At 38.2% G+C, this 27391-nt stretch overlaps 1 protein-coding gene across 7 annotated transcripts in view; it reads left to right on the top strand.

The window, feature by feature from the left end:
- LDB3 (LIM domain binding 3) overlaps positions 1 to 27391 on the top strand; it is a 129312-nt gene that overhangs the window by 38297 nt on the left and 63624 nt on the right. For 5 of the 7 annotated variants that reach the window (XM_074154298.1, XM_074154296.1, XM_074154300.1 and 2 more), the window contains exons 3-4: positions 1500 to 1651; positions 17165 to 17240. In XM_074154298.1, coding sequence (XP_074010399.1) covers positions 1500 to 1651; positions 17165 to 17240 — 228 coding nt within the window. Of the gene's footprint in view, positions 1 to 1499; positions 1652 to 17164; positions 17241 to 24603; positions 25011 to 27391 lie in introns of all 7 variants that reach the window. The other 2 variants (XM_074154297.1, XM_074154295.1) reach the window with 1 other exon arrangement.

Here is a 27391-nt window from a genome sequence, read left to right as displayed (position 1 = left end):
GTTTTAACACCCTGATACTGGAGCTTGTGTTCTAGTAAATTGACAACTCCCATTGTCGGACTAAGCTATCAATTAGGCTGACAGTCTCAATACTAAGCACCTTTAAGGGAGTGTTAAGAAATGTTGTTTTTTTCCTTTTTTCCTCTTTGTCTTTGCCAGCGGAAGAGCACAAACAAGCAGTCCAGGGAGTTGTTTTGGAAGGGCTTTTTTGTTTTGATGTGTTTTGAGGTCATATTAGGGAAGGCAGGTTAAGGAATTTCATTTCACACTTGATGAGGAAAGATGTTTGGATTTGTGTTGGGTTTTGGTTTCCTTTGGAATTTAATTCCACAGTTTCAGCCTGGCTGAATTCAGAGGGGAATTTTTGGCTCATAATTAGACACATCTTTCTTTTATGTTCACTGTGCTGAAGAAACAAGGTTTTTGACGGCAGCCTTTCTTGTAGTATTTTAGATTATCCTTGGGGTTTTTCAGAAGTGAAGAATGTAAGGGAGTACCTAAAAATAAGAGCAAAGACCTATAGCTTATTTCCGTACCCTTTAAGTATCTGAGTGCTCAAAGCAGAGGACAACTCTCATGTGCTCACTAAAATTTGTCTGCCTGATGGTATATGAAGGTTCTTCTGTTTTAGTTGGAATTCCCTAATGGATGCAAGTTTCCTAAGTAGCTGTACTGTTTCAATGTCATCTGGATGCAAGCTGAGAGGGCTGTGTGAAATTGAGGTCAGGATACCTTCCATTTGGAGAAGATGCAGTTCACGGGGCATCTGGAGCTAACAAAGTGTGATGCCGTAGTGAACCACCAGAATCTCTGAACTGTTGTCTCAATAGCTGGGTTTGTAGTTGAAGTATTGTGGCTTCTTATTTCTAAAAGTGTTGGTCTGTCTTTGGAGTGTCAGGGCCAACAGGTTGATGATGTAGTAATCTGTCTTGGTAATGGGGCTATAGTTGTATGTAGGTAAGGTTAAGCAGAATGATTTCCTATAAAGCTCACTATAGAAGAAGCAAAGCATGTCCAAGGCCCCTCACACACATTCATTTTCTGTCCGCTCAATATAATGAATTAATTTGGGGAAAATGGCTTTTAGGAGGAAAAATACAATAAAATCATGCAGTAAATATTGGTTCATTGGTTTTCCACTTCTGAGTAATGTCTCACTATACTACTCCAATATAAATAATGATAATTATCCCCTTGAGGAGGAGATAATACGTAGTAAGGGAACTACTACGTTGGGCTTAACCTTTCAAAATGGAAGTTATGACAAGTAGATGTTGTCCTGGACCTTTGCAGAAATGTGAGTTAACTTTGAGTTTGTTTAGTTTCCAGAAATTTTGTTGTTCCACCCATACAATAATAGATACAGCTAGTGTTGTGTCTATTACTGTATTTATTGCTGTATCTATTCCTCATTATAATTCTGAGTTCTCTCTAAGTACTTTGTGTACAAAATGCCTTATCCCAATATGACTTTTTTTTTTTTTTCTTTTCCCACACAGATCACCCCTGGCAGCAAGGCAGCACAGTCACAGATGAACCAAGGGGACCTTGTGGTAGCTATTGATGGAGTCAACACTGACAGCATGACCCACTTAGAGGCCCAGAACAAGATTAAGTCAGCAAGCCACAACTTGAGCCTCACTCTTCAGAAGTACGTTGATATAAGTTAACATTTTTGCATTCATAAGGGCTTCCTCTGAAACTCGTGTCTAAGGGATATAAGTGTTTTATCTCTGTCTGTTAGATTTATTTGAAGTGTTCATGGCACAGATATGACATGGAAAGCTAAAATCTGCTCTGATTCTTTAGAAATAAGATGGATTCTTACAGAAATCAGTATGGTTGATACGTTGAGTGTATCTGTGTTGAATGTAGCGTATTGAAGGCAGATGTAATCCCATATCCATTCAAGCTTCTGTTAAAAAATAAATCCAACAGTGATGTTTCTTTTTCTTATTCCCACGTGGACAACACACAGTTTTGTTTGGTTAATTTGTGAACGACTATTCTAGAAATGATCATTGTAACAAGTGTTAGAAGTGCATAGGAGGAACCTGTCATTCACAGAGTGAATAATCACAGCATGCTGAGAATTTTTGTTAATGGTCTGGCACGTGTGAGTTAGTTTCAAAGTGGCCTCTCTGCATCTGACAGAATAAGAAAGGTGTAGCCTGCATGCAGGAAAGGAAGTCAGCAGAACATGGAGAGAGCAGACTTTCTCATAGAGATGTGGTAAAGGTTGTCTTGCCATTGAGAGAACAGTGTCTCTTCAAATAACAGGTCTCTTACTTTTCCTGGTTACTGTTACTTCCAAGGAAACTTGTTCTCAAGTCAGATAATCTTGCACAGAGGTTTCCCGTAATAGTTGCATTAATATTTAAAGCTCCATAATTATACAAAGCAAAATAACTGCTATTTTTATTTTGGTGTGGAGAAAATAATCTTTAAATAGGCTCGGCAAAGACTGCTACAGAAAGGAGGTTGTAATGTGGAAGTACAATTTCTAAGAATATACCAGAAAATCTCATACATGGATGTACAGTAGAACAAAGCAGTATCAGGAACAGACTAGCACCTAAGGGAAAGAGATCTTTAGCTGAGGTTTCCAAGACAGAGCTGGCTTCTCTAAAGCAAAATGTATGGCTGAATTTCCCACATGGCTTTGTAACTCTCAAGTTTGTCTTTAAGTGGGTGTTCCAGATAATGTATAAAATAAATACACAAAGTAGAAAGATGCTAACAAAATTGCAACCTATTTGTTAGCTTCTGTGAGAACATTGGGTAAACTTATGTATTTCCTGGAAATTTATAACACATATATTTCCTGAAAAAGAGTTTAAGTTAAAGATTTTCAGATGTTCCAGATTTTCTCAAAGAAGAAACTTGCAGATTTTTCTCAAAGGGTGTGGTCTAGCTGATTCAATGAGTGCAAGGGAGGAAGGGAGATGCATGGAATAGTTTCTGTCACCTTGTGTGATGTGCATGTGTGTCTCTAGTGTGTTTAGGCAAAACTTTCAGCCAAAATTAAAAAGAGACCAGGGGTGCAATCGTTAATGTACTGAAATGGGCTTTATATCAGAAGCCAGAAGAAAATGGTCTTCCAAAGTTGCTGAGGGAAGATGGGGCACTATATTGGTGAATGTGGTTGAATTATCATCCTATAGCCCACTCCAGTTTCTTTTTACTCCATTTTAATGAACGCTAGTGATATTATGAATATATGTATGATATCTTTTTGAAAAATATTTACATTGGTCTGGATTGTTTTGTATTTTAAAGTTAAGGAAAATCCTTTCTGATAATTTGTTTTAGAACTTCTGTCTGCTTTTTTATTGGATCTTTGTGTTTTTACATTGACACAAGATGTTTTTTATTGTGCTATGGCTTGTTGCACATTTTGAGTTAATTTTCCTGAATATTGGACCTGAAACGTGGTCCAGAAGCTGCCTCTATGGCCTGGCATTTAAAACTACAAACCATCACGTCTCCTTCCACACAGAGGAGGGGTTCCCAAATCTGTGACTAACAAAACCAGATTATCCTAGTACATATGACAGATGCAAGTCACTTAAAACAGTAATTTTGATCAAACGGATCAGGCAGGTATATTTCATGAGGGTAATTGTTGTGCTTTTGTACTTGCTGACCTCTAAATTACAACACCAGCAACTGTAGTGGCCACATAATTTAACAAAACAGAAGTGTTTTACAGCATCCAGGACAGCTTGCTCATTGTTTAATGATTGAAGTAATTGTTAGTTAAAGTATTTTCAGACTACTAAAGCTGTATTTATTGTGGTTTGCATTATTCCTTTTCCACATACTTTTAATGGAAGTATCATTATTTATTGCTTTCTTGCTCTACCTATTGTTTATTTTATATTTTTAAGGCTTGCCTTGTTTCTTGGTTCCAAAACAATAGTATGTGATTTAGATAATCAACTTATGTGGATAATAAATAGCCAAAGTAAGCAATAATGGAGTGTTCCACAGACTGAAATATGCTTGCATAGATAATAATGTAGATGAGTTAAGATACATTTTGAAAAGAAGAAAAATGGTATAAAGTGATATGAAATACAATTCAGCACAAATAGGTCAGGCAGCTTTTTTCTTAGCAAGTGAGAATTTTAAAAGATGATGCTTTTGCTGTAAACTTATACAATTCTTAGAATCTCATCTTCAGTATGACAATTGCTTTTTGATGTGAACTATTAGTTTGCGTTGGTGACCCAGTCAGCCTTACTAGAGTTATATGGGAAAAACAAAATGACAAAGACTGAAAAGTAATTTTCTTTTTTATCAGGGTATTGTTTCTTAAATTATTAGAGGGTATTCAAAAAGTTGTGCTCAGAGGCATTAAGCTGGATTTCATTTTGCACAATTCAGTATTTGTACAAGCTAAACCCTATCAGCATGTGATCTCAGCCAGCTGACGTATGCATAGAACCCCGGTAAAGATCCAGTATCCCAATGTCTTGAACAAAAGTAATCTCCACAATATTTGGGAAGTTAGATTAATCTCACCTTGAAAAATCCTTTTTCCTAGGCACAAATGGGTTAATTTACCTAAGTACAAAAAGATTGTGTCAGTTTAGTTACCTGCCCAAAATACACAATGAAATAAGCTTTTTTTCAACAAAAATAATTTTACAAAGGTTGTATTGGTGAAAAGAATAGTTAACATGAAAAATACGGGATCAGTCTCTAGTGATAGTAATTTTCAACCAAGTAAGAACATACAGGAGAAAGGCAAAATCTCCTGGGACTTCGTTACCAGGAAAATGACTGTGCTAAGAGATCACTTTTACTTTTTTAGACATGGCTCGCAGCAATGAAACTGGAGTGGAGTGTTCTACTACTATGGAAAAACAAATCTAGTTTCCATAAAGATCGTAGAGATGGGTACGCTCAGTTATCGAATTTGCATAAAAGTTTGGAAACATTGGAAATCCTTTTAAATGGAAAAGGAATATAAGTGCATTAGGAAATTGACTGTTGTGATGGGAAAACTTAAGCCCTAAATTTTTATGATCTTGGACATTGATGTGAAGTAGTCACGTGGCTCTACAGAATATGTTTCAAGGTCATGGAATGCCTTACCAGGCAATCTGTGCTTGGTTTCGCTGTTGCAGCACTGGAAGTAGAAGTGAACTTGCTTGTTTAGTCTATAAGGCCATGGAAGAAGCAGTAGAACGTGAAATCTAGACATAAATGCTCCGAGACAGAAAGCTTTTTATTTTTCTAATGGCTCTTGGCTCTCAAGAGCGATGGCCTTTCCTTTTATTGATCCTGGCCATGAAGGTTTCATGAGCATTGTTTATAACCTGACAGTTCAGACAGTGTTTGCTGCTACTCACTTTTATTATTGCACTTAAGTTCCCTGTGGGGTTTCTCTTTCAAGGTGGGGAACTGGTTATTTTTTATTTGGCTGTCAAGAAAAGCTGTACATGGTGTCAGCAGTTGTGCAGGACATCAAATTGCAAGGCATCAAATGTAGCAGAAGGGAAGCATTAACAATGCCCATTTGTACTTGCCTGCCTAAACAATGAGGGTCTGCACTTCTCTGGCTCTACAAACTTAGTTTTTCTTCAAGTACCATCAATCTGCGCAGTTCAAGGTACACTCACATAGCTCTTCAACGAGTGCTTAGTGCGCAGTGCTGGCCTGAGTGGATTCACCACATTTCAGTCATGTAGGTATCCCATTATGGGTTCAGGAATTTGTCAATGTTTTTTTCTGTCAAGTTTTTTTCTGACAGCTTCCTTCCCTAAACTCCCCGTTAATTTTTTTCGTATCACCTCACCCATGCTATGTTTTCACCTGAAACCACAAAATTAGGATGGAGGTCTCACCAGTTATGCCGGAGGTTTGATCAGGCAGCCAGAACTTGTCTTGTTACTGGCTTGAGTGAACCACTGCATTTTCTGACTGCTCATTTTCAATGTCTTGGCTGTCTCCTTCTCCAGAGCCTGCCTCCCTGTGCTGCTTTTGGGAAGGTATAGGATGCAAGTGGCAGGGAGCTGAAATATTTGGACCATTCTGGGAGAAAGAGACTTGTGATCCAGGGGTGTGGAAAGTGGGGACCCTACAGACCAGCTCTGCTTCCTTCAGTTTAGAAGTGAATTCTCTTTTGCTGAAGAGAGCAGCGGTGAGGGGAGAAGGAAAGATATTTCTTTGGTGCTATGCACTATTACCCAGTAGAACTCCACGAGGCATGATAGAATTCAGGCAAACAGGGCTGATAGATACTGATATAGATGCAGCTCATTCCTTAGAAACCTACATTACTCTAGATGTACTGAGAGAAGCTGGTGCTAGTTCTGCTAGACAGTGCTATGGAAGGCTACGATCATACTCTGCAATGACCTGGGTTGTGGTGGAAAAAGACATTGCTTTGCTTTTAGTCTTTTTGTGACCTACTGGAGTTTAGTCCTCAGTCATCTTTCAGTATCAGTTTCTAATGAGTTACTTGAGCTACACAGCTGCACCCAGGCATTTTAATTCTGGGGCAGTCAAAGTTCATCTTTAACTGGCTGGCTGGCTCTCCCACAGAGACTAGGCCATAAACTTATTGTCCTACAGTATTCAGTTCACGGGTGAAAAATCAAATGCATGCAAAATCTATTTTTATTTCATATGAATGGGTTTCTTTTTTAAATTCACAGTAAATGCAATGCACGAGAGTGCAGTATTATTTGTCAACACGTTTCACTGGAGCATCCACAACATCCATTTGATCTTAACTCAAGGAACCTGATCAGCCTCCTTGGAAAGGATTCACCAAATGTACTGGCTTAGTTTTGGAAAGTGCTGTAACATGAGTGCGCCTCATTCTGCTGGCACAAACATTCCTGTGACACTCTAAGACGCCTGCCTTGGCGTCACCCTGTGCTGCCCTGTTGATACAACCTGCCCCTCCCGGGACTTGCTAGTGATGCTACTATTCACTTCCAGACAGTCACATTTGACTCTTTTGCTGGAAAATCCTGAGCTGAATAATCCTTTTCTCTGGCAAAAGGGAAAGTGTCAGAGGCAAAGCTATGAGAGACTAATGGTAAATATTTAATAGCTTTCCCTTTTTGTGCAGCACCAAAAGATGGCTGATCCTGCAGTATTTATTTCAGGCCTACTATAAATAAAGCATGTGGTGACAGCAAACTGCAAGTAGGGGGAATTCAGTGGTTATTGTAAACTGCTTTCTTTTGTCTGAAACTGTGAATAGTAACCAATTCTGTGCGTGTTTTAGGTCTGCTGGTGGGCACATTTTAAATCAGAACAAGAGCTAGGCTGTGTTTATGCTCAGAAGAATTAGAAGAGGGTATCTATCCCAGTTTAAGAGTAAATTAAAACTATATAAACAATATTGATGAAAGCATGATTTGACATAATAGTACTCAGACTATTCTGTAGAAACATTTCCTAAAAGCATTGTAGAACATGAGTAGTAAAAACAAATAGAAAATTAAAATATGGATTTGAAATTTTTTTCCCCTTCCTTGCATGATGCCATTACATTTATTAGACTAATGATATATTCATTCAGGGGCTGCTTACGTACTAGAGGTAGAATCTGAACCCATACGCATGTGACTTTTTTTTTTGAAAGGAACACTAATGCTAGTGATAATTTGCTAGTGTTCATGTTCAGCATTGTGAATATGTCTCCTGAAATCCATTCTTGGAGTGACTAAGTTTTTCCTGGTTGCTTCTGCCTTTCTGACTGCAGTTTTAAACCTATGGAAACTGAATGCCCAGTTCCCAAATGGCTGCTCCTTGGGTGAGGCTGCAGCAACACTTTTACACTCAGGAGTCCCACCTGGGTCTCGACAGCTACCATAGCAGCACTTAAAAGTTTAGGGAACAAGGTCCACATCAATCAAGACTTCAGTAAAGATCTCTGAATTACTGGGTGCAGAAGTGAGATGGTTGTAACCATGTCAGACTGGATTAAGGATATGAATGTTTAAATATGCCAGTATCATTCACAGCAGGATTTAAAGGTTAAACTAAGAAATTACTGGCTAAATATCAGAAAGGAATAAATTTAAAGCCGGTGCAATGTTAGATATCCCATGTGATGTCCACTGGAATAAGTATGTTCTAGACCGGACCAAGTACTGAGATGTGTGACCATGTGGACAGTCTGTGTTGGAGCCCTCCCCGATTCACTCAGCGAGCACCTTGTCTGTAAATACCTGCATGGACCTGTAGTCAGGAGAGGTATTACAAAATCTACCTTTGGAAAGATAAGAAAAGCCGAGTAGTCAAACAGCTGCTTACGTGCTTTACTGAATCGCAGTGTGTATAAATTCAAAATTTTAAGCAAATTAGTAGAAAAAGTAGAGGAACACTAATCTTGGATGTGACATGTGATACTAGTTAGTTTATTTTGCTTAAACATGTGACTTTTGAGAGCCATCTGCTTCCAATAGCCAAGGTTTCCTCCACAAACTTCTGATAATGCTGTGTGCTCAAAGCATTTAAAAAGACATATTGTACTAGTGGATTAAGGAAACTGCCATGCATTGCTGAGAGAGGTGGTCCTCCCTCACTCCTTGTGAAATAGAGGTGAATCCAATTGCACGCCCAGTTGTCTCTGTATGCAGGTATGAGAGGACAGTAGGATTTGTTAAGAGATGTCAGGCTAGCATTTGGACAGGGCTGCGAGTTAGTGTCTTTGGGTAGTAGTATTTAATGCTGTTAAAATTAATGAGCAGCTTTTTCCATGGAAAATGAAATAAAATATCAATGTCAGTCACTGCAATAAATATATTCCTTACATGAGGAGTTTAATTGAGTGGACTGCTATTTACACTCACTGCATAAAGTGTCCATGTTAGTTTTAGAAAAAGAGCCTGGAAACTGTGGATATATGCCAAGGCTTTAAAGGGCAGTGAAGTTTTCATTACAACAAGATTCTACTTAGGGATTAGAACTGTTCGCAGTGTGCACATCACTTTTTTTTTCCGCCAAATACCAGCTTAGAGGTGAGGTTAAAAAATCATTGTTTTATTTGGCTAAGAAATATTCTCTGGATGAGCTAAAGATAATCTCCATGTGCATCCTTTCACATATTATGTTGCACTCACCATGGAAAGGTCAAGATGGGTATCACGGGCACATCTCACCAGAGTCAATGGGCTGACATAGCTTACTAAATACATATGACAGTTGTAATCTTTCAGACAAACAGTTACTGGTTGCATTCTGCAATGAGGAAGTCGATACGTTACCCAAAATGTTACAGTAGACAGGAAGGTCACAATGGGACCTTTTCTTATTGATTAACATTGATTAGCTTAAGCATGGTCATGTCAAAATGTAAATTACACACTTGAAGCTAATTGGAATGGATGATACAGTATTTTTAAGAAGTGGAATGGGTAGTTGTTCAATCAGGTAAAATACTAAGGTGTTACCAGATCAATCTTGTAATGCTTTATTTGTACATGTGATATTTGTAGTTTCCTTTGGATCTTTTTTACTGTGGTGTTTCTTGCCCACCAGCCACTATAAAAGCTGTCAAGCCTCATTCTTTTTTTCAAATCTTAATCATTGCTGGTCCCATTGTTTCTTACAGTGAGAGCAGAGATACACCAAGGTCTGCTTTGCGTGGCTTTCAGGCATCTTCAGGGGCTGGCCACCTCTTTGTGCCTGTGCTCTCCCTGGCCGGTGTCTGTTGCCCTGTGGTGTTTCTGCATTACTGTAATAACAGCTTCAAACAGTACTTGAGCACCTCAAAAGGAAACAAATTCTTTTGACAAGTCCTGGCTAACTTTCTTGACTTAGCAGTCTTAAGACATGGAGTCATGTTTCCAGTCAAAGTTTCTCAGATACAGGCATTAATGGAAAGCTCATTGAAGTGTTTTAGCTTGGCAACAGAAAAAGTGAAGGCCTAAATGAGGTGGACTGTAGTTAAAATCTAAGTATCCGTGTTCACTTATTTTTCTCTCCCATATATGTCAATTAGAAATGCTCTAAAAGCCATGTGGCGCACTGTAAGGTCCACATCCCAAGTAAGAGGAATTACAGGAAGATCAGCTAAGTCAATATGCTTCATTAACAGCTTCAGGAAACTAAAGAAAGTAGTTTGTGGTCCGGATGCTCGAAGTGTTCTGAGTTAGGCTTTTGCCTTTAGAAAATGTTGAGTGGCAAGGGGGAAAATAGATGACTTCTGCATAGTATTAAAAATCTGCTTGGATTTGGACAACACTTGAACTCCTCTGTACGAACAGAGGGAACTTAGAAAGCTTTATTTTATTCTTTTGCGAATAATCATATCTTTGACGTTCAGCTGTGATTCTCCCTGGTCCTGGAGCTGGCTCTTTAGGGTGATGCTCTACAGCAGCCCCCAGTGCTGCTCTGAAACCAGTACCTGAATGACTTTCACCCTTAAGGAAGCTGTTAAGAAGCCAAAAGTTGCAGGACTGTGATGGAGCCTCATGATACTTGAATGGGGGTAGTCTAAGTCTCAGGTACGCTACCTGAATGGCAGGCGAAAATTAAACAGGGGAAATCACTATGGTTAATTCAGACATTTTTCAGCTAAAGAATAATAATTTGATACTTGATTCTTCAAAATTGTTACTTAATATGTTTACTGGGGAAAGTTGTCACGTCTCAAGACCAGGGTATGGTGGGCTACATACAAGCACAGAGTCTTTATTCAGTGCCTCTTCTGCTCTTTATTAATAATAGCTAATTCTTTGCTCTACACTTTAGCTTATTTCATAACCCAAATCTTGTTTCTGCTCTTCCTAAACAAACAAATTATTTTATTATTTTTATGTTTACCTTCAATAGATTTCTTTTCAACCTCTCTCAGTAATTATAAATAGTCAATATAATAATGAAATCATTAATAATAAATAACTATGGTGAACTTAGAGATTTCAACTGAGACTCTATATCAGAAGGTTATATACCATTAAGCCTTGATCCCTCTCTGATAATTTTGATTGCATTTCAGCTTCTCGCTTTTGGTTCTGTAACACCATTCTCTATTTGTAATCAATACCTATTTATATATTTCTGAGTATTTGAAGTACTGTGGTTTTGCCTGCACTGTGCTGAAAGTATCTCTTCTATTCACCTTAATGTTTCTGCTGTTATTTTAAAGCAAGCATTAAGAGTAATATCTAACGCTTTTATCTGATTGGTAATAGCCATAGAAAACATGTAAATGAAAAGTAGAAAGTGAGAAGGACACGTATCCTCCCTCCAATAGAATCCTATTTCAGCCTGGTTAAAATGTATTTTACTTGTGAATCCTGTGCTATTCAATGGGTAACTAGAAAAGATATGTAAAACTTCTGCAATGAAATCTGAAGTCAAATGTGAATTTAAATTGGGTTAACATTAAAAATTCAGGGAAGTAGCATCGAGATTATAATCTATAGGTGAAAAACTAGTAAAATATATTTGAGCTTAAAACAAAGGAACTTAGCTGTGTGAGATTTGAATGACAGTATAGTGATATCAACAAGGTTTTGCAAACTACATTAGATTGCTGTATAACTGAGTGATCTATTGGTAATTCAGCAGTAAAGCAAGCTCATTTTCAAATTCTTATGATCTACTTATTACTTAGAAACAAAGTTATGAATTTGATGTAAATTGATGTATTTTTTCAAGTGTTGCTGACAATATGCCTCTACATACAATTCCAATTCATGACAGCATAAACAAGTTCTATAACTGGATGAAATTTCCTGGGTATGAACCCCCATTTCTTTGTGGGTTACCTGAGTTTTAGGTAGTAATAAGGAGAGGAAAGGTTTGGAAATGGTTTAAAAATAATGCAAAGGCAGAAAGAGGAGAACAGCAAGAAAAATAACATGCCTGAAAAAGAAGTGTCCGTGCTTCATGGATGTTCTGTAGAGCTTGCTATGTGCGTTGGGTGAGTGGCTGGCATGTGCTCAGCATTCAGCCCTAGGACACGTTGGAGAACCAACACACAGAGCAGAGCTGCAGGGATACAGCAGAGCCTCCCCACTTGCCCATAGGAGCTGCTGGGATGGAGGAATTGTAGGTTTGGTATTGAGTCAACTAAGAGGAGATGGAGGCATCAGTAGCCAGTCGCTCCATTCAGGAGGGAACAAACTGGAGGGCAGAATGTGGTGCGGTTCAAAAAAGAAAGGATTTTGCATAGCAGGAGGGAGACTAACCATTAAGAAAATGCAACAGGCACTGTGCGGATGCCACAAAGTAGAAGGGGTCAAAGAGAGACCAGGAGAGTAGAATTTGCTTCTCCAACATTTTTAGTACATACTCCTATTCAAAAAACTCAGTTCTATGCATACTGTCTCCAGTTCTCTTCCTTTCTTCCTTCTCTTCCTTTCCTTCCTTTCACAAAAATCTCCAAGGCTTCTTCCCTTTCCTCTCCCTTTCTATCCCATAATGTTTGCAGCTGCTCCTGACTCAGATCCCTTCTAAGGGAAAATGGGTATTACATACGTCCAAACCAATTCTCTTTCATAGGTTTTTTTGATAGCAGCTTCCCTTTAGGTTGGTGCCATTTATGCATAAGAAGTTTTTGTCGATATATTGCTGTGGGTATGAACATTAGGTCTGGAAAGCATAATTGCCTGTCTTGCAATCCAAGTGCAGCACAATGCAGGAAAATAATTAACAAATCAGTCACCCGGCCAAATGCTAGTATTTGCATTTGCCATTGATATAGAGAAAGCAAAACTGCTGATGGAAATATTTTTCAATTTTATTGCAGGCACAGAGGATATCCTGAGAAGAGGGAAAGCAGGTCTCATCCTAGCCCCAAAGTGATGGCAGTTATATTTGAAGTACTGTGAAACGTTCAGGGTTTTGTCTTTGTGCTTCCCATTGGAATCATCAATTCTGATACTGATGTCCCAGGGCAGGGCTTAGAGAATTAAACCATGGTATCACGAGACTCAAGATTCTCTGTGCAAGACCTACCAATAAGAAGCAGCTTCTGTTTGGCTACTTAACTCACTGTTTAGCTGAAGATTTAACTGACACATTACTGATCTTAGCACTTATTAAATAGATACCTCAAACTGATAACCATAAGTAATATCTGGTCTGTCCCTTCCCCTCCCACCCCCTGCTCCCACCAAATTGTCAGGAATATTATTGCATTAAAACAGATATATATCAGAAGCCCAATTCTACGTGCTCTATTGTTTTGCATCCTGCTATGTGCTCACCTGCTCCACTCCAGAATGACTCCATTTCAGTTAGGTAATAAGTAAAGTATCTAAAATGTTTTCTTGGCATTTCTAACCCTAATCTAATCTGGTTTATTACCTTTCCATGCACTTGACCCCTTTTCATTTTCTAGTGGTTGAAATTTTAAGATACAATTATTAAGATGCTCAACAAGGTATAAATAAGTGCTCATGTGTAATAAAATGAAAGCAGAAGCTTACTGTAAAAAAATAAATGTTGATTTTAGCTGTCCTGAGAATTAGAAAAGAGAAGACGGACACTGACTGGTGAAGATATGAAATATAAAAAAAGCCACATAAAGATGAAAAAGAGCTATTATCTCTTAGATCATGTCACCTCTCTGCAAATACAGTATTGTGCTTCCCTGAGGACACGTGTTAAACTGATAGCGCATTACAGAACTCTTTTGCAGCCCTTCCCTAGGCAGGCAGCTCCCCTTAGTGCAGTTGACTCCTAATGAACCTTTGTTGTTGAGTGCAAAAATACCAGGATTGAAGTCCAGTGCTCTTCAATTAAAGATATGTTTAGGTAGATGGGGACAAGTAGAAACTTTGACAGTGATATCAGCAGTGCTATCAAAATTGAACTGCTTTGCAAATCTATATCCATCTTGGTTTTGAACTTCATTGAGAACCACTACTGAGGGGGACGGAAGGTATATCTGTGGAAAGGAGAATTAAAAAAATACCAGAATGATGAATCATTAAAACCATTTCAAGTTTTCATTCTGAAATGAGGTTTTTGTTTCCGTTTTTAACTTTGAAAATGTAGAAGAAAAAGTCTAAAAGTTGAAATCAAATTAATTGCTTCAGAGAAACAATGTTGATGGAACATTTCAACATCAAATCCAAAATTATCAGTCATTTGTGAAATCTGGACTTTCATCCTCCTCATAGCCCTACTAAGCAAGCATACTCCCTGAGTGTTTGAATTAAAATAATTTTGCAATCAACGGATTAAAATGTAAACCTGGACACACAGGTTTACAACAGCACCACCATCACTTGAAAAGCAAACTTATATTGCTGCAGGATTTGATTGATCTAGCAAAAGAAGGAGAAAAAAAATTGTCCTGAATTTGCAGATGTTTTTCCCAGAGGAGTAATGCCTCTTATGTAAATAATCACTTTATTCTGTAAGTGCATACACTTTCATTCCACAAATTGGCTTCACCTCTTCTGTCCTTTTCTCTGGTGCAAGCCTCTGCTAAATCTAGCAAGCCTCATCATTCTGCTTTTAAATATCAAAGCTATAAACATCCAGGGCAGAGTTATGTAGGAACCTCATTGTTTTAAGGTAACACCTTGAAACCTCAAAGTCAGTGTGAAATAAAAATCTTGGTTGGATAGCACTGTGAATGACAGATGTAGCTTATCAGTAACATGGAAGAAATACAGCTTTTTAACATCATCTTCTGTGGTCAGGTGATGAGTGAGGAAAAATAGACATACAATAAACAACAGAAGTGATGGAGTAGTCTGGTAAATAAATTCCTTTGCAGCAATACAAGTATTTTCCAGTTATGCATCAAACCTGCAGTAAGTATATGGTTGTTTGCTCTACCTCTGTACCTGACAAACAACATTTACAATGCTGAGCAGCTTTGGTACTAAAATTCATGATCAGTGAGCAGAGCAGAGGGGACAGTCAGTGTGTGCTGTGCGCGGCTGCAGTCTTGAGTATGGCCAGGTCCCCCATGTAACTTCAGAGAAAGAATTGAGTGTACCCAGAAATGACACTAATGGAAGGGGGATCAGAATCTCCCCCTAAATCTTTGTCTGTTCATAAGATGTCACAGTCAATTTTCAGCAACTCTCACTGTGTTCTGGGCTGCAGCTGATTTATTTTTTTCTTTCTCTTTTTTGCTGTCTTTCATGATATATGTGCCTGTCTCATGAATATGATTTATTGTTTCTCTTTTTAAGCTAAAACGGTTGGAGGAAGGGTTCGGCACTCACTCCTGAGGGGAGATTAGTTAGTAACTCACCCAAGGAAAGCTTGTTCTAGGCAGTTAGTGATTAACTCTTGTTCTTAGAACTTGGAGGTATATATTTCTCTGCTAATTATGTCTTCGGGAGTATACTGTGATATATTCCAACTATGAGTATCAACGTTAGTGCCTTTTACAATTTTCTAGCCTCTTGTTTCAGGAATACTTTGTCAGTGAATTTCACAAGTTAATTACCTGTTGTTTAACAAAATGCCAGTTTCCATTGTCTCCCCAAAATGTGTTCATTTTCATAGTATCTCATTGTGAGGTAGGCATCTATTAAATCATCTTTGTCTTCAGCTCTCAAAGTGGCGTAATTTCCATATCTTCTATATGGAAATCTTCCAGTTCCTGTAAGGATTACTCCTTTTTCCTAAGTTTTTTTGTTTGTTTGCTCCCGCTTATGGAAATATTTTATGTGTGGTGACTAAAGCTACTTACGGAGCTCAGTGTGAAGCCAGGTATTAATGCAGGGATTGCCCCTGTGGGTGAGCCCAGTTTTTGTCTAGCTCAGCTTTCTGTCTCTGATAGATGCCACTGGTAAGTACTTCAGAGGAAAGTGCAACACAGCCCTCAGTAAGAAAATAATGAACCTAGCACAGAAGGTCTTCCACTATCAGTCTTTTAAGTTGTGCCATGAAAAATGAGAATCTGTATGGCTTCTTATTTTTACCCAATCTAAAGCAGCTGTTGGGGTTTTTGTTGTAAGTACAAATATCTAAACCTTTCTGATATCCTGCTATTCTCATAGTCTCAATGATGTCTTGTAACAATGAGTTTCACCTCAGGTTAATCAAGTACTCTAGGGAAAAAGGATTGCCTTTATCAATTTTATATGTGTTGTCTTTTCAATTTCACTTAATGTCCAGGAACAGGGCTTTATTTCCCCTTTTCTACCATTCATTATTTTCTAAGCCTCTGTAATGTCTTCCCTTATTCATCTCCTGTCTAAAGCAAAGAATTCCAAATATCTCAGTCACTTCTCCTTGGTTTGTATGCTTTTAAGTATTTTTATTTCATTTTTGTACCTGTCCTAATTTTTGAAATGTACTTTTTAAGGATGAGAATTCCAGGCATAATCCTGATCTGTAGGTTGGCAATAGGATATTACTTGTATAATTCTGATTCTTTTGACTATTTTTACATTTTTCATTTCATTTTCTCTGGTGATCCCATGTGTACTGGAAAGATTTCAGGGGAGTGTTCTCACAACAACTCCCACAAATACCTCTTCACTTACCTGGGCATCCTAGAGTGCTTCAGTCAGCATTTGTCACTGTGCTTTCTTTGTTATGTTCCAATGGAAGGACAAACTCTCTTTTCTGAAAGCATTTTAGTGGGGTTTATTTTTGTTTTTTTAAATGCTCAAGTACGTATATTTGTCAAATATAGGTGAAAGGCAGACATTTGAAGTGGAGTGTGGTTAATGCAATAGTGATCTGCTGCCTTTGAAACTAAATTGTCTGAAATTAAGCCCGTGTTTCTTCCTGCAGAGAGGTTTAAATTCTGGCAGTTGCTATACAGTTTAAGCTATTAAATAATAATCTTTTCAGGAGTTGATCTTGAGATGCTTCAGTACCGAGGTTTAGTCTCTGCATTTTAAAACATTTCTAAGTCTCCCTTTTTCAGAGTGTTGCCCAAACCCGAATTTATCTAGCTGTGGCTGATTGTCATCTGTGAAAATGCAGTTTGTCGCAAGGTACTGGAAAATGGATGATCTCCCAAGTCAGAGGCTGCTTGTAACTGGTGGCTTTTCATCATTCAGAGAAACTATATCGAACTTTTTCTCACATTTAAGACCTTTGTAAATGAGGATGTAGAAAAAGTATGATGATCACTAGAAAAAGTCTAGACTATGCTTAGCTTTTACTCCTGATGAAGCAGCATTTTTACCTGAAATTAAAGCTGAAAAATTAGGAGTCCAGATTGCTAATCTTTTTTTCTTTTTTTTGGGGTCCCCAGATCTAAACGTCCAGTGCCAGTTTCAACCACAGCGCCCCGAATTGACTCTCCCAAGGCTGTAATTCCCCACCAGAAGGTATGTGACATGTTTATCCTCAGCCAGAGTTAATATTTTTATTTACTGCAGTGAAAGTAAATACCTACTATAGGAAATAGTTTTTGCCCACCCCAAATAAGTAAACATTGAATGAATGCACAGGCAGCAAAACTGCCACAATGCAGTGTATTAGTGATCTGTATGTTGCTAATTTCTGATTAGCAGAACCAAAGCATCCAGCCCTCCTCTGATGTGATCTGGTCTAACCCATTCTGAGCAGTTTATTTTCATCTAGCCTACAAGAGGCCACCAAAGCTTCTTAAAATATGCATTTGCTTTTGTGGATTGTTGGGGAAAAAACATTAGGCTGTGCCTCAGTGTATCAAAATTGTGACTAGAACTGAAAAGGCACTGATTTGGAAAGAGGACATTAGGGCATTTGAAAGCTTGCATTATATTGCATTCTTGTCGCATTATTGAAAAGACATGAGAATAAAAAATACAGAGGTTAAGTCAATTTAATGAATAACGGCAAGTAGCAGAGGAAATGGATGGCTTGGTTTCTGTTGTCAAAGCTCATCTTCCATAAAATAAATGTTCCCATTAGAACATTCATTGACTGTACCTGGCAACTCATCATCTGTATCTTTGGAGGCACTGAGAAGCAAGGATACCTTGAAGACAGTATTTACCCTTAGGCTCAACCACTGGGTAGGACATTTCTATTGCTGATGCATATAATTAGATAAATGGAGAGGAGGTAAAATCTCCATTGCTGCACCTTTACCCCTTCTGTGAGTGCCAGTTTCATCCCTAGCATGAGTATAAATAAGAAACAGTGAAGATCAAAATACATGGGGAATTAGGTCATGTTCTACTGGTTTTGGCAGTTCTGACTTCCATAGGCCAATTTTAAGTAATTTTTATAAACAACATGCTTTCCAAATCCAGAGATCAGAAGGTAACATCATCCCTGTAATCGCTGCAAATATGTTCAAACTAACAGAAGAGAATCATTTGGGGAGAATAATCTGATTCCATTTTGTTTTGTTAAATTTGAAATTAACTTGTCTGGCCCATGTATTAATTGAGACAGAAATAATGTTATTTCGCTTCAGATCTTGTAAAAAAAAAAGATTAAATTAAGAATTTATCTTGCTCAGAGTTGTTTCTGCTTATATCATGATTTTTAAAAAGTTATCTTGGAGAATGTTGTTGGAAGAGTCACCAAACAGTACTGTGAAATTCCTAGAACAAAAATGATGGATCATTCTTTTCGTTAGACTGGTGTTCAACTGCACCAGCAAAGTAATAGGGACAGGAAGGAGGAGAGAGTGCGTATTTTCCCTCAAGAACTACACAGAATGCTGTTAGTTTTCAAGGCAGCAAGTAGACGTGTCTCTTCAGACTTATTCACCAACACAGGACTGATAAATATCTTTTGGGACCCTTATTAGCACCTGTGCAGGTATGATGAATTTGCCTACTTCCATCACATAAAAGCTTTTATTTTCATGACTCTGCATTAGGTGCATTTCTTCCCTGGCAAATGTCAATTTTAAAATTACTGCCATAGGTATTCAAAGCTGTTTACCACACAAAATATTTTTCTCCCTTAACTATCTACCCTATAGAAAAGTTAACTCCACAACTGTGTTTTCTAAAGGTCCTAAAAGTGCCTTTGCCATGAAAGCTATAAAGTCTCCTTCAGAGAGAGATGAGGTTCAAAGGACTCAACCCTTTTCCAGGAGCATGTTGTCTCACACTTAAGCATTCTGTGCATGGGTGCTTAGGAATGGTTTCTAGGAGCTGTTGGAGGCAGCCTATTCTGAATGGGCTACAGGCAGTACTTGCAGCTGGAAAAGAGATTTACTGGAGCCTTTCTGGAGGAAAAGGGTGGCATCTAGGAGAAGGTATGGTGGGAAACAGGGTATCTAGCAGTATTCAGAAAGGTCGTCTTAGGTGTAGCGTCTTTGGCCCAGCGGGAAGAGGTAGCAGTAGAGTGCTGAAGAGGGGGGCCCTTTGCAGGTCAAGAGGAGTGACGTTTTTGTCACTAGTATACATTGGTAGACAACAGTAATTTTTAACTGAAGAAAAATTCTTCTCTGAGTGTGGTTTGGAAGGGAGTGAAGGCATTGAACCATTGGAGAAGTCTCAAAATCCAGAATAGAAAGTCTTTAGTGATACAAACAGTGTTATGGGGCTGTTGCAATAAGGTATGTTACAGTAAATATACTTTAAAAATCAAGGTTTCTTTGCTTGTCCCTATATTATTTCTAGTAACGGTATCACTGTAGAAATGAAGAATTCCTTGACACATAGGCAGAAGCTGTCACCTCCGTATCACTGCTTGACAGTGTTTAGACTCTGATGGTTCACATGAAATAAACTCAATTGCATTTCAAAAAACAGCAAAAAACTACATTACAAGACAATCACGACAGTGTTGTCCTCAAATGTTGAGCTAAGTTTTTCTCACCTTTCTCTGGGTGAAGGTTAAGGCATGGCAATGTTAGCTAAAAAATCTGCATGTGCAAGTTCAGTGTCTAGTTTAAACCATAAATTCTCTTGTACATTATTGCTGATCTCATTGCAGCTTCCACTAATTTTCAAGCACGTACTTCTTCTTTGACTGCTATGGTCACGGTTTTTTGTGTTTTAGAAAAATAAGCATACATTCTTTTACAAAGATATAAGGAAGGTATAAAAACCCCAGAGTTCTTCACCAGGGTAGAATGTTTTCTACATTCTGCAAGTAATGCACATTCTCTGCTTACTTTCTTGAGCTGATCAATGTTATGGATGATACAAGTTCTGTAACCATAAGTATGGCATCAACTGAGCTGTAGGGCTATTACTGGAAATAAAAGTTTGACTGATTTGCAGTTGCACTATCTCATATGACATTAGTCTCAAACTGGAAACAATTTTCATTTAGTTTAGTCAAATCCTTTTGATTTAGTCAAAAGATTTAGTCAAAAGATTTAGTCAAGCCGTTCACACAGGTGCGGCAGAGCTGGAAGAAAGGGCATAACTAATGCTGAAAGCATTCAAATGACAGGAAGAGTAAGCATGAGTCCAAGGATTGGAACTAAGCTGTCAGTGGGTTCCCACAGCTTTTCAGGGGGGGCACAACAGAGGTGAAGATTGAGCTCAGTGCAGTTCAAAATGTTCAAGCTGAAGCTTTAAGACTAAGCATACCTTTAACATTTGTCCTTGGCATAAAGTTATTAAGACAGCCTCTTTAATTTTAATAATATGACTGTGTTAATCCTTTTTATGAAACAGTACTGGACACACTTATTTCAGAGTCTCACTGAGGATCTCCTAATGCTTATGATTTTTTTCCTGCCAAATTTGAGAACCTGTGTGGCTGAGAGAAAATAGATGAAGAGATGATTGACTTTGTAAGTAAAGCATAGGATGGAAGAGCTGGCTGAGCCAAAAGTTGTTTGTTGGACTCCTCGAGCAGAGTCATTCAATGCCATGGTGCCTCAATTTCCTTGTTTCTATAAAAAGTTTAAAGCAACAGCTGCTTCTTGGGCATGTTGAGAGGTCAAATTCGTTAGTATAGCATTAAAATTGTTCTCCCAGAAGTGCAGAAGGGGAATAAAGACAATTTGTTTCTCGGTTCTCTGATAGATAAGAAGGAGCATTTGCCTTTCGTAGAAATTGAATATTTATAAAGAAAATAATAATATTTCAGAATGGAAATTGAGCTGATTCGTAGCTTCTTTCTATTCTCAAATGTTTGAGACTCCTCTACATTTATCAATTTTAAGCTCATTCTCTGACAGCACACTGGGAAATTAAAACACAATTTTCCCCTTGTAGTAAGGGATTGCTGCAGAATCACAGCATCTTTCTGGAGGGAAGGAGCCCATTGCTCAGTGTCAGAGCCTCCTCTTCTGGTCGGCTGAAGTGTAGCATCAGACTTGTGTAGTTTGAGATGCTCGCTTGCTTTTCCAGCCACATAGTCCGGGAGGCAGAATGGGGTGAGAGAGATGGGAAACAGGGGAACGTTTGTTTCTGTTGGCTGCATTTAATGTGATGTAATGCTAAGAGCCGTGTGGCTGCTCAGTATGAGAAACCTGATCTTCACATTCAGAAATGGTTTCAGAAATGCTGCATTGATCTGTTTTTGCCACTGAACTGGAGGAAAAAAATTCTAAAATATCCTACTGGGAATAAACTAAATGAGAGATTCTTTGTCCATCACAAAAGGAAAGAGCTAAATAAGCTGATTAATGGGCAGTAATTCTTTAGAAGTTACGCAGCTGCTTTCTTAGACACTTCTTGTTTCATCCCTTTCCCCGCAAACACAGGGAAAACACCTACCTTAAAACTACCATGAATATTAACTTAAATGGAAAATACTAACTGGGCACTGCTGGGTTCATGGGAATTCTAGTGCTGAGTTGCCAGCGTGAGGATATTCCAGCTAGAAATTGTTTGAGGATTGAAACTAAAACAGCATTCATGTCATAAAGGCGAGCAAAATCATGAACCATCATTTTTTATGGTGGTCCTATAATTTTCCCTTTGCCTACTCTTAGTGTCCAGTAACACCAAAACTGTGAAAATGCATTAGAATTAAAGAAATATCTGGCGTTTCTCTCATAAGCAGCTCAAACTAATACTTTATAATCAGATCTCCTTGCATGTCCTTTTATCATGGGGTTTAGAAAGGAAACCCACAGTTAACTTAGATAAAAGCCACAGAGTTTTCAGAGTAACAACCAACTATAACTCTGGCATATTCTTTTTCTTCTCTATTGCCTCTGTGTTATTTTTTCAAAAAAATATTTTTTGTCCCTCTCTGCTAGCATGTACAACTCATTTGCACAACTGGTGACATTTTAGGAATGTGACCTTGTGCGTTTGTGCCTCTCTTACAACATATTTTAGGGAGAATCCCTGTTTCCAGTTTATTTAAAACTACTTGGAAGCTTGCACTTGGCCACTTAAAGGTTGGTTGTTTACTGTTTTCTGTTTCAGGGTATGTTATGACTGAAGGATATAATTCAAATGTATTTATTTAAAAAGGCAGAGTCTGAAAAATGCTTTTAGGATTATTTCTACAGCCTCAGGCAGCTATTAATGCCAGCTAAAATCACTTCCTGTTTACTACTAAGAAAAATATCCTCAGTTCATTTTATCCGCCTCACATTTTTGATTTAAAATGTGTTAAATGTACTTAATGTTATGATTAATTATATCCTTAGACCTTTAGGGTGTTTTTTTGCAATTAATTTTAATTAATCAAGCCATAATATCTCAATTTTTCACATGTAATCTTCCTAATCTTAAATATGCAATGTAGAAAAATCCAAGAGAAGAGTATAAAATATCTTTCTAGTGAACCTTAGTATCCAAATCAGTAAATGACATTAATGATAACCATTAGTAGCAAAAGTAGAAAATAAGAGGTCAAATTATTCTCAGGCTTATGTTTCATGCAAGGCTATGGGGGAGATGTGTGTAAGATGTTAAAGATGGCAATTGAAGCAGTGTCAGCCAAAATGAGGCACAGCGTCACCACAGGCCACCACCTGCTCTTATAGTGGCTTTCATTGAGGGCAGATTGTGGGCTCCATCCGTTCTTCAGGATAATGTCCCCTGCCTGTCCCTGTCACCCAAAGCTGGACTGCAGCATGCTGCCAGCATTACTGGTGGGCCTCTTAACTCTGAGCATCACAGCATCTGGGTACCAGTTATGGCTGTAGCCTGGACCATCTAGGTCCAGAGGCAGAGGCTGAAGTGATCCTTCTCCTGTAGCAAAACCAGTGTAGTCCAAGTTAGGCTGGAGCCAGGAGATTCTGAGATAAACTACAAATTGATATTATGGCTCTAGAGAAATCTGTAAATTGCCAAACATTCAAATAGTTTGTTGGGTACCTCAGCTATTGACTTTTTTTTTATCCAAAGCACATAACTACAGACAAACAGAAGTGAAGAATAAAACAGCTTTTGAAACTATAAAATTCATTATTTTAAAACATGTGCTGATGAATTCCAGCCCTCAGGATGCTAGGTTCAAAAGGAAAACATGAAAGATATGTTAAAATTAATCAATATTATAATCTTGCTATTCATGTTCCAGTCACTGAGCCTTTAGAAGTTAAAAAATAAGAAAACTGAGAGTAAAGGTATAAAATGCCCTCTTAAAAGTGAAGTTTGTATTCCTCTCTGATAAAATTGTCCAGACTGCAGGTAGGCAGACTTCCAAAAAGTATAGAGCTGTAATCACTACACGCTGCCGGTAGCTGGAAGGGAAAGAAGCAATTTAACCCTAGGGTGCTCTGTGCTTCCTGCAAAGCGCTGAGTGCCCTGCAGTCCTAGGGATTTAGGTGGTGTTGCACCAGAAGGAGCTTGAAGCAGGGATAGGGTGCTTTAGGCAACATGAGCACAGAAGTTTTACATGAAACTTGCCCAGAACTTGTGTGACAACTTATTTCCTGCATTGTGCTGCTTAAAAAGCAGTATTTTTCTTTTTTGATACTACCTTTGAGTTTGGTTTCAGTAAGCTGCATTAATAGCAAATCATTTATGAAACTGAAGCATGGTACTGAATTTTACCAGGATGAGGTTTTGGTAGAATGTTTGTAATTTGAGCATCAGCACAGACTTCTCTGGGTACAGCTACTGCAGGAGAGATTCCTGTGAGTCGGACTAAGACAATCCAACCTGCTGTCCTGTTACAAACATTATCTGGGACGTGACTGTAAGATCATACACTCATCATCTACATGGTCATGCTCACATTCCTTCCAGTGGAAATTGTGCAGAAATTGTGAGAATAGAAGCATCCTATCTGTTGAGCTGTACCTGTTCTCAAGTCTTCTTGGTCTATCTGCTAACCATTCTGCATGGCCTAATTAGCATGAACCAGAGCCTATGAAAGCAATGCAATGTGTGGGCTTCAATAACCTGACGTGTACTCATGGAAAATAGAATGGTGTGGTTTGGAATCATTATCTTTTTATAATAATGGCATTGACTTTTATGTTTGTGTATTATCGCAAATGATTCTGACCACAAGACTTTTTTTTAAGTTTTCTTAATTATCCCAGAAGTTAATGGACAGTGTTGTCTTTATAAAATTATTGCTACGAGGTTGACTACTAGCAAGTGCTCTTTTAATGTTAAGCTTTATTTGTTGATTTCAACTAAAACCCCGTAAAAAAATGCTTGAGTATGTTTTGCTTCCCTTATTTTGAAACAATGCATTTCTTTGTTGAAAATCTTCCCTGAAAGGTTGGATGCTTTGGCCCCAATCTATTTATTCCAAGTTTATCAATATGTTTAGAAAGCAGTAATTGCAAATATGTTATTTTTGCATGTGTCCTATGATTGCTCTTTTCTTTTTTTCTTTTCTTGGCCTGCATGTTTGCTACTACAGGAACCTGCTTGGGAAATCAATGGCAACAGAACAATCTTCAGTCCTCTAACTAACACGGCGACTGGGCCTATGGGTAGTATTTTAGAAACCAATGGAACGTTTTCAGGCTACCTCAACAAGCAAGAGATCAGCTTTTCAAATAGTTCTTCCTACTTAAAGACTACCACAGTTAGATCTTCCATGTCCTCTCAGTCTGTGACTCCTGACATTTCACCTGCCAAGAGTAATCTAGGTTCAAAACTAAGCCCCGTAGTGGCTGATGGCAATAGTCCTTCACACCAGCTGAGCCCTGCAAGGCAGTATAACAACCCTATTGGCCTTTACTCAGCAGAGACTCTCAGGGAAATGGCTGAGATGCATAAATTAAGTCTCAACCGAAGGGCTTCGGAAGGCGGACTTCCTAGAGGGTAGGTAACAAGATAAAATATTTAATATTTCAATAAGTAATATATTTGCTGAAAAATGAATGTAGTAATACCTACCCTATTGTGCGTTTGTCTGGTGATCATGATTAAGGTCTGAAACAACCATTAAATATTCTAATACCCCCCAAAACACATACACAGTACCATTACAGAATAACTCTTGGTCTTTGGTATCTGAATTGATTTATGGATTGGCAATAGTCATCAGAGCATGAGGAGGAACACTATGACTGAAGTAACTGTGATCATCTCAGGGTTCTGGCACTTAGCGATTTAAATACGTGTAGTCTCATAGAACCAACTATCACTGTTGGCCATTATAGAAGCTGCTATAAAATAGATCTCATCTTATGTACTTTCCTATTTGCCCAGCAAATCTGACATGCTGGTTTACTGGAGTGTCCTGCTATAATTCCTGCCCTAATGTATTGGCTTTCCCAGGCAAAATGAGTCAAAACTGCAATATTTTCAGTCCTCTGGTTTCAGCATTGTCTGTCTCACATCGGTTAGCTTTGCTCTTAACTTGTATGTGAAAAGGAATGAAGGAATGATCTCTAGATACTACCCAGATAGCTTAATCCCATGCTGTCATGGCTTTCAGTGTTACTGTATTGCAGGTAACTGTTTTATTAGTAGGTTTGTGAAGTGAGGAGCTTGGACTACAATACATGAGAAAAAGCATTGAGAAACATGTTTTCCTAATTCTTCTGCCCTTGTGTATTATTTTGCAAGCAAATCTCTCATTTGTTTATTTGTGTTTATTTAAAATTAAGATAAATTTGTTATTATGAATATGGGGAAAAGTGTACTTTTGACACTAGGGACTTGGCTGTATGAGGAAAAATCCACTCAAAGTCTGATAGCAAATGATATTTTCAGGTACTTAATATGCCATTGCAGAAGCTCTTTGCAAGAGTTAAACCAAGGGTTTTTAAGTTGTAGCAAAGCAAGGATATGTCATCCTTTTAAAAGAGCATATATACATGTTCTAGATGATTCAAGCAGTTTAGATGATTCATTGTAACTCTCTTGAGCACTCAGCAACAACAATCCTAATTAACTTATCTGAAAAAATCCTATCCTCCCTTCTCATACTGCTTAATTAAGAAAGGCAATTAGTGTTTAAAAGAAAATAATTTCAGTTAGTAAGCATCTTCAGCAAAATAAGCCTCAGAATGATTCTCTCTTAATTTACAGTCTTCCTGAGGAAAACTAATCCTTGTCTTATTTCAATAGGCAGAGTTTCCTGGGAGTATATCTCACTATCTTTCTCCCACTATCTTCACAACCCTCCTTAACATCTGCAGGGGTTGGGGGTGAAGGGGCTGTATTTTGGGTGCCTCGGCATTCTGACTCTTTCCTTGTTATCAAAATTACAACACAACTGCATCTATCACTCACCAAAGTCAGTGTGAACCATTCTATTGATTCCAGAGTTGCACTGAAATTGCGCTATGCCTACATAATATGACAGTGACTGTTAGAGTACAAAAAAGGTGTACCTAAAGAAAATACTTCCCTGTCTTCACTATGCTACTTTTCCATGTTTTCTGTCTCCTTTATATGTACATGTTAGTGCACACCTGCAGCAGTGCACTGAATTACAAAGCAAGGTTCTACCTTAGAGCAACCATCTGAGATTATTTTTTTTAGTCTGAAGAGTATTTTAGGGAATTGCTGTCCATCTGCCTGTAATATCTGTAGCACTGATAAATAAACAAGGAAATTTATGAAAAGCTATCTAACTGTTCTGGTAAAAAAAATCAGCCTTCATGCTGCAGCCCAGGTACGATCTGAAAAGTTGAAAGAGCCCAGAACTACTAAGTACATCTGTCTTTCCGGGTAATTCCTCTGAGATTTAGAGAATTGTACATCTCTTGTTTGTATGCAGAGAAAATTCAGAGTTCAATAATCCTGTCATTCCCACTCCCACTTGAGTGTTACCCGTGAAGCAAGAGGCAACTTTCCTACTGCTCTGTGAAGGGTAACATGGAACCTGTAACTACCTTGGGACTTGTATCATCCATGATAGTCTCGGTCTCATTGTGGGTACATGTGAAAGAGTGCACAAGGAAAGCACTGTGAGCTCTGCAAAATCAGCTCTGGACTCTGTTGTGGACATTCTTATCATGTTGCACAACATGAGATGCTGTATAAAGATTGTGAAATTATGGTGCTCCAAAACCATGAATTTGTTATGCATTCATGAACATGCATGTATGGTAAAAGCTGTAAGAAAATTCAGGTTTGGGGGTTGATCTTAAGGTATAATTCTTATTTCAATTTGGCGTCCTTTTCACTAAATGATTTAAATTTTATTTGTGTGAATTGCTATTAGAGGTTTAGATAAAGCCTTTGGAAAA

Source organism: Numenius arquata, chromosome 10 (assembly GCF_964106895.1).
Source record: "Numenius arquata chromosome 10, bNumArq3.hap1.1, whole genome shotgun sequence".
NCBI classification, from domain to species: Eukaryota; Metazoa; Chordata; class Aves; order Charadriiformes; family Scolopacidae; genus Numenius; species Numenius arquata.
Note: the sequence above shows the minus strand (reverse complement) of the source record. Positions and strands in the feature narration are given on the sequence as shown.